At 40.2% G+C, this 8,077-nt stretch overlaps 1 protein-coding gene across 1 annotated transcript; it reads right to left on the bottom strand.

Annotated features, from left to right (window-relative positions):
• Positions 1–2,666: 2,666 nt before the first annotated feature.
• On the bottom strand, positions 2,667–7,301 carry LOC149289647 (protein orai-2). Its single transcript, XM_089490318.1, has 2 exons — positions 7,077–7,301; positions 2,667–3,212 (listed from the first exon to the last, which is right to left on the bottom strand). The coding sequence occupies exons 1-2, from the start codon at positions 7,299–7,301 to the stop codon at positions 2,667–2,669; spliced, it is 771 nt and encodes a 256-aa protein (XP_089346444.1).
• Between the last annotated feature and the right edge of the window lie 776 nt (positions 7,302–8,077).

Raw genomic sequence — 8,077 nt, 5'->3', positions numbered from 1 at the left:
ACAATATATTTTCAGAGGTTCAGTCTTCAGTAGGTTCAGTATAATTATTATTTTTTTTTAAAGAAATTATAAAACTAAACCTCATTCAGAAAGGACAAATTGTGCATTTGTAAAATAGGATTCCCAGTGTTCATATGCAATTGATACATGGGGTCGGATATGCATTATCTATAACCCTGTTACTTCTAAACTTTACAATAGTAAAAAAAAACAAAAAAACATATGCATTCCCTTATGTGTTGCTTACCAAGAATAGCTACAATAATAAATACACAACATAAAAAAAATAATAAAATATAAAATCTTCCTATAGTTCATTCACTATATGTCAATGTAGATTGGTGCAACAAACAGTAACAGCACAAGAAATAGCAAAAAAAATATAAATGCTTTCTGCAAATTTCTTATATTACAAACTTGGTCTTCATATCGAGCGTTCACTTTAAAAAAGTACAGTAACAACAAGGAAAATGACTATACCACATAAATAGCCAACCAAAGAGCTATGCTTTCTGTGCAATGGGGTTAATTTATCGGTACTTAATTGGGTACGCAATCTTGAGTGGCCAGGAAAAATGGCTGGGAAACTGTAGTTTCCACTACATTAATTGTTTATTTAAAGGGTCAACAACTGGCCTTTCGGGCAAGAAGATGCAGAGTTCAATTAGGTGAATTATTAATGAAGTCTCACAGATTTCAATATGCCTTTTACAGTGCCATGCAACATATTGAAGCAGAAGCTCACTGGGGTTGGACCTTCATAGAGTAAAGTCAGGGAGATGAAACTAAAACTCTCCAACTCCCTTTTTAGTGAATAAGCCCAAACACGTATAAATCTGTTAAAACAGTAAGACGTTAACCTTCATTAAGTAATTTGTTTTAGGCAGATAAGGTTAAGAGTTCACTATTTACTTCTCACCTTAATTAGCCAAATCACTTCCATTGCTGGGGGAAGGAGTGTCATTTCTGTGCTTAGTACCTAAATTGGTGTTTGAAGTAAAAACATAAAAACAGTGCTTTTGTGTATATAATAAGAGGACAGGAGTGGACCATGCCTACTGACCGGGCAGCTATAGTGGCCTTTGATTTTACAGAATAGTAAGGGAATACGTTTTTTGGGATCAGTGCTTTATTTTGTAAAGAAAGGTAATGCTTGATACCCCAAAGGTCACTGATCGATCAGAAACCACAGCGTGGATGGCAGAAATTTCCTGTTACCTGAGATATTAGTAAATCATCAATGGCAGGAGGGCAATGTAAACCAAATAATGCTGTATTCCCTGTAAATTACAAGCTATGCCCTTTTAGTATATTCCTTTCATGGATTTCAGAAAGTATGTGAAATTAAGTCACGTTTATTACGTATCTTGAGTATAGTGTCCTTTGTAAGAAACTTGTTATATAACACATATTATACAAATGATTCCATATACTAGCAACATGTTTTTGTACAGAAAAGTGTTTAAATTAATTTTCTCCTATGGGGTATTATCAAGGGCTGAAAAAAATGTGAGGGGTTTAGGAGCCAAAATTAAGACAGAATAAGGGGGGTACCAACCTCAGAGCGATCAATGTAAAACATCACAATATGGCAGACAGGCATCAAGTTTAAGAACCTTGCTCAACATGTAAAATGTTTAAAATAAAAAAAAGAGGTTTAGTAAAAGTGATACTGTACCATCTGTACTATTCTTGAGCAAAGTTTTACAAAGGCATAGAATGATGCAATTAGCAGGAACATTACACATTACTAAGGTGATAACACTGTTAAAGCTTTGCATCAGAATTGCGTTTTATAAATAACCTTTAATGAAAGTTGCTCTATGTGCATGTGATGAAACCATACAGGCGAATACATTTATACTGGCTCAGCTCGTATTTAAATCTGGGTACCTTTTTAATTACAGGGTGTACTGATAGCAACACTTGGGTGCAATGGCAATAGGTGATGATATATATATTTATACAAGTAACAGTTGAATGTTTTTTTTTACTCACTGAAGAGGGGGGTTGCATGAGAGCTGGAAATTTAAACTCTCGATATCACTATCCATTACTAGAGACAATCATAGCAGGATTCCCCTTTAAGAAGGAAGAGCTGACCAGATCCTACATCATGCAAAGAGAAATGCATTATCAGGCTTTTGGTATATAGAGTGAGATAGAGATAGAGATATATATATATATATATATATATATATATATATATATATATATATATATACACACACACACACACACACACACATATATACAGAGATGTATACTTTACTTTTTTTGTTTAAATTCTAACTTGCGTTATGCAGGCCCAACTGAGCCTTTCTTGTAGAGGAAGCCGACTATTACAAGACAAGTTAGTTGCCCCAAATCCCTGTTTAATGTAACGATTTCTCAGTGCAGCAATTTTAAGCTGGTATCTTAATATTTGTGGACTGCTATATAGGCTAAAAGCTAAAATATAGTTCTTAAATTAAAACAAATAAAAGTGCAATGTATCAGATAATTATCTCTGAAGAAGAAATCCTCTTACTCCTAGGCCTCTACTCATTTTTCCATATTTGTAGACCTGAACTAGCTGGAACCCTCAATTCTTGAAAAAGAACTGAAATATAGCCCATGTTCTTACAACATATTAGTAGTTGTCTGTTAGCCTTACTGTAAATAGATCACACTACATTAATACCACGGTCATGTCCATCAAGCTGTACTTTCAATTTGTGGAGTTCTTCAATCTCCCGATGGTGGCGCTCTGTTTTATGCCTCACCAGTGTACGATAAAAATGAATAGTGAATATTACGAAGATAATGCCGACTGGTACCATGATGATGGTCGAAACAAGGGCAGAGTGCCACCCCGCATTTCCAGGTTTCTGCGATGCATTGGTTTCATTACGTACTGATGGAGAGTCTATTGGGAGGAATTTAATCCAGCACAGTAAAACCACCTCTGCAAGGAAGAGGAGTATTCCAAGTGCTGTGGAGAAGCCCCAAGCCAACTCGATGTAAGGGTGCATGCGGTCATGTGGCGATTCATTAACTGAGTTCAAGTTATGGATGTTGCTCACGGCCTCTACATTGGGTAGGATACATGTGCTAATCAGAAGTGCAAAGAGGTGCACAGCAATAAGAACTGTGGTACAGGCACTGAAGGCAATGAGCAACAACTGCGGATACTCATATTTCATTTCCAGTTGGACCTCCACCATTGCAACCTAACAGAATGGAGACAAATCCAAAAATCCTTAAACATTGTCATTATTCACTGAACAGGAAAAAGATATTATTCAGCCTCGTAACCAAAGACACAAAATTCATATTAACATAACAAAGGAATCATGAAAGAAACATATCCAAACACTTTACACCAGTTCCCAAGCCGAAAGTAATTTAGTGAAAAGAAAAAAAAACAGTCAAGGTAGCTATTTACCGTATTTGCTCGATTATAAGACGAGGTTTTTTTTCAGAGCAAATGCTCTGAAAAATACCCCTCGTCTTATAATCAGGGTCGTCTTATAATCAGACCTCAAATAGGTCTGACTATGAGACGACTAAGATCCAGATCCCCCGCAGCTGCAGGGGACCTCGATCCTCCTGTCTCCCCGCCCCACTTACCGGTGCTTCTGAGTCCCCGGTGCGCAGCCGGGGCAGTGTGTAGATGTCTACGCGATTCGCGTAGACAACTTACGCTGCAGCCGGAAGGAGGTGTCGCTAGCAGCGGGGGTTGTCTGCGTCCATCACGCAGTCCTTCCCCGGCTGTCAGAGAGGATGGATGCAGACAACCCCCGCTGCTAGCCACACCTCCTCCCGGCTGCAGCGTAAGTTGTCTACGCGAATCGCGTAGACAGCTACACGCTGCCCCGGCTACACACCGGGGACTCAGAAGCACCGGTAAGTTGGGGGGGGGGGGGCAGGGGAGTGTTAAATGGGGGGCATAAGGCATTTCTTGAGGCAGAGTGTTCTATGAAATGCCTTTTAACCCCCTTAATGCCACTCTGCCTCCTGAAATGCCTTAAACCTCCCTATATGCCACTCTGCCCCATAATATGCCTTTTAACCCCCTTAATGACAGAGTGGCATATAGGGGTATAAGGCATTTCTGGAGTCAGAGTGGCACATAGGGGGTCAAAAGGCATATCATGGGGCACAGTGGCATATAGGGTTAAAAGGCATATCATGGGGCACAGTGGCATATAGGGGGTATAAGGCATTTCTGGGGCAGATGTGCATAACTGGGGGGGCAGGTTGGAAAATAGAAGGAAATAAAACCAAAATATTTTTCTCAATCATAGCTTTTATTAAAAAAAATAGTTTACATGAATTAACATTTACTGGTAAAACTTTTTTCCTATAGGGTCGTCTTATATTCAGGCTTTTTCTTTTTTTCCTAAATTTATATTCAGATTTGGGGGGTCGTCTTATAATCGAGCAAATACGGTAATTCTCCAAAACATAAACACTATGTATGTGGGGTATTACTGTAATTGGGGGATGTTGCTGAACATAAATTGGGGTTTTCACCAGGAGCACTTATCCCTTGGAAATACTAAGCAAAATCTCAAAAAACGTTTTTATTTACAATGTAATATGTTTGTATCTGTTTATATATATATACACACACATTACATGTATAAATGTAATGGTTTCAAACATTATTTAATTTGTGGTTGCATTAAACACTAAAAGGAGGAACTATGGTTAAGCATATGGTTAAAAATTACAAAAACAAGTAATGAAGGATTTTGACTCACTTCCCTGAAAGGCAGATATCAGTGACACAAACACTTTGCTTTACTTGTGCCTAAGAAAGAATTCCTTCCCATGCCACATATAACATAACATAAGTGACCTTAAGTGCATGTCATGCTTGCACTTATATTTATTGCAAAACATTAAACATATACAGCAGAACTGGAGAACTCCAGTCATTGAGGGATGTGAACATGCCAGGAATTTTGTGTTACTTTGTTTTGAAAACAAGAAGTTTAATTATTTTTTAATTGACAAGCTTTAGCTGAAGTTGGGATCTCAATATGCAACTGGTCTGGCATGTCACATTGTGATACTGTTAAAAAAGGACTACCGTATTTTTCGCTCCATAAGACGCAGTTTTTTTCCTCCCAAAGTAGGATGAAAAATCAGCCGCGTCTTATGGAGCGAAGATGCATGCAGGCAGGCAGGCAGGGAGGGGGGGCAACGATATACCGTATTTATCGGCGTATAACACGCACTTTTTTAACTAAAATCCGGAGCTTAAACCCTACCTGCGTGTTATACGCCGATAAATCCGGGGTCGCAACTGAGGCAGGCGGCGGCGGCCGCCAGCAGAGGAGTCCTGGATTTCTGCCAGTCAGGGGGGCCCAAGGGGTGCCGAGCGGTTGCTGAAGACAACCGCTCGGCAACTCTCGGGCCCCTCTGCCTGACAGATATACAGGAATCCTTTGCTGGCGGCAGCCGCCGCCACCGCCGCCTGCCTCAGCGCTTCAACTCCTGTGTTGGAAGCGTTTGTCTCGGGTGCCGGCGCTTTACGCTGGGCGCCGGCATATGACGTCAGACGCCGGCGCTCAGCAGTGAAGCGCCGGCACCCGAGACAAACGCCTCACGCTTCCAACACAGGAGTTTAAGGTAAGTGACCGGGGCGGGGGGGGGGGGGGATCCTGAGAAGGGGGGGTTAGGGAGTTAGAGGGGAAATACTGAGAAGGGGGGTTAGGGAGGGAGGTCTTACTGTGTGTGTCTTACTGTGTTTGTGTGTGTGTGTCTTACTGTGTGTGTGTCTTACTGTGTGTGTGTGTCTTACTGTGTGTGTGTGTCTTACTGTGTGTGTGTGTGTGTGTGTGTGTCTCACTGTGTCTGTGTGTGTCTTACTGTGTCTGTGTGTGTCTTACTGTGTGTGTCTTACTGTGTTCATAGCTTATTCAGTTATTGTAATAAATATTTTAGCCCATTTTTTAGCTCAAAATATTTTTTCCTTTTTTTTCTCCTCTAAAATCTAGGTGCGTCTTATCAGCAGGTGCGTCTTATAGAGCGAAAAATACGGTATATAGAAATCATCCTAGGACAATGGGAACATTGGTAAGAAGTATTTTTCCATAAAAACAAAGTCTAAGAAAAATGGTTGATGGGAGGGGTGAAATTAGACACTACGGGACCCTGGTGCAAAAACTGCCCCTAGGCCCCCACTTCACCAAGCAACATGTTCCACAGTGCCACTGTTGCCCCCAAACAGCTTGTAAGTACCTTTGTCCCAAGCAGCTTATCAGTGCTATCCTAACCCCCATACAACCGGCCTGGGCCATCTTTGGCCATAAGCAGCTGGTCTGTGCCATCATTGCCCCTTGCCCCCCCCCCTAACATACACTCTGGCATAGATATGTAAGCACACTTACACAAATTTACACAAGCTAACACACCCCCTTACTCATACGCTCATTCTAACACACGTATATACAGACATTCATGCTCACACACACGCATATACAGACATACATACATGCTCACACACATACACACAGATATACAGACATCCATGCACCCACCCTCTTACTTCTCCTTTAGCTGTCAGTCCACAGCTCATACAATGTGCAAGCAGCCTGTGTTTCTGTCTCCCCGTGCCGATTCAATATTGTTTAAAAACGTCTCTTTTCTGACCTGGGCCTGCACAAGAAGACAGGAACAAGCGGTTGCAATGGTCACCCAGGTCCCCTAAAGAGACGAGGGCTGTAGCAGTTGCGAACACTGTAGTTACACAACTGGTTGATGGTCAAGTTACCCACTCCTAGCGAAATGAGGCAATACATTTTCTAATGATCCTGAAGCAGTGCCACTCTGCATCCTAGATGACAAGTAATCATTCCAAGGCAAGCACTTAGGTGTGACTGAGAAGGAGACTCTTATTTATGCATCAGTGAGTATGTATGTCTTGTTACTTTCAAAACTAATTTGAGCCACACACCAGTGTCATGCGTGGCTGGTAACACTGGCCACTAAAAGCAATGCTAAATGTTTGGCTAATATACAAACAGATGCAACTGTTCAATCAACCAACACTATTTATGTCCACATGAAAATAGCATACTTACCATGGCAAATCCTGAAAGCAACGCAGAGGTACGGCTGGAGGCTTTGAGCTTTGCTCTACTAAGATACAGTTTCCTCCATGAAAGGGCCTGTACAGAATGATGGTTGGATGTTACTAATTCAAGGTAGCTACGTCTGACCCAGTCTCTGTAGTCCATGCCTTTGTTTCCACGTTCTGAGACAGCTGGGGTGGAAGGATCCACTGGGATGTTTAGTTCGCTACTCATGATTATTCAAAGCCCTAGAGACAGTTAAAAATAAGATATCAAAAGTCTGATGCGGAAAGCCTTGTAGATCTGACTTTCTGATAAATCTGGTGCATAAACTTAATGGGTTTTGTCCCACTTCAGTAATAAGGAAAATAACTGTATTTACAAAGATTATATTATTTGATTCATATGACAGCATCATGTTCTCTACATCTGTACAATGGGTAAACAAGAAATAAGTAGCAATATGCAGTAGACCTGCCACATAATTGTACCTTAATGTGTAAGTACTGTGTGAATATATATATATGTACAGTATCAGGTTAGGAAAACCATAAAGACATTCCGCAGATAGCATTCTTAACACAACCCTAGGAGCAGCAGTTTTAAATATTCCATCAATCAAACATTCTATACATTCCTTAATAAATACGCTATAATTAGATGGCCGAAATTTTTGGAAAATCAGGGAAAACATACTAGTAGAACGTACTTGATATTCTCCAGGAGTATTTCTTTTATTTACCATTCATCTGTCTAAGACTGATATAACATCAGATGATTTAGACCTCTGATATAAGGAAATGTGTTATTTATATCAATACAAAGCCTTCCAGTCATAAATTTAAAAAAAAAAAAGTGTTTAAAGTAAAGTAATAAATTGGGCAATTAGCAAACACATACTACTGGTTGTTATGGTGATTGTGCCACATTTACCACCTTTTGCTACAACTGATCTACTGCTCTGAATCCCATCTGTTTATTGCATTTTTTCCCTATAATGTATATTTATG

The sequence above is a fragment of the Sceloporus occidentalis genome, unplaced genomic scaffold, assembly GCF_023333645.1.
Source record: "Sceloporus occidentalis isolate IW3139 unplaced genomic scaffold, rSceOcc1.0.p SCAF_43, whole genome shotgun sequence".
Taxonomy (NCBI): domain Eukaryota; kingdom Metazoa; phylum Chordata; class Lepidosauria; order Squamata; family Phrynosomatidae; genus Sceloporus; species Sceloporus occidentalis.
Note: the sequence above shows the minus strand (reverse complement) of the source record. Positions and strands in the feature narration are given on the sequence as shown.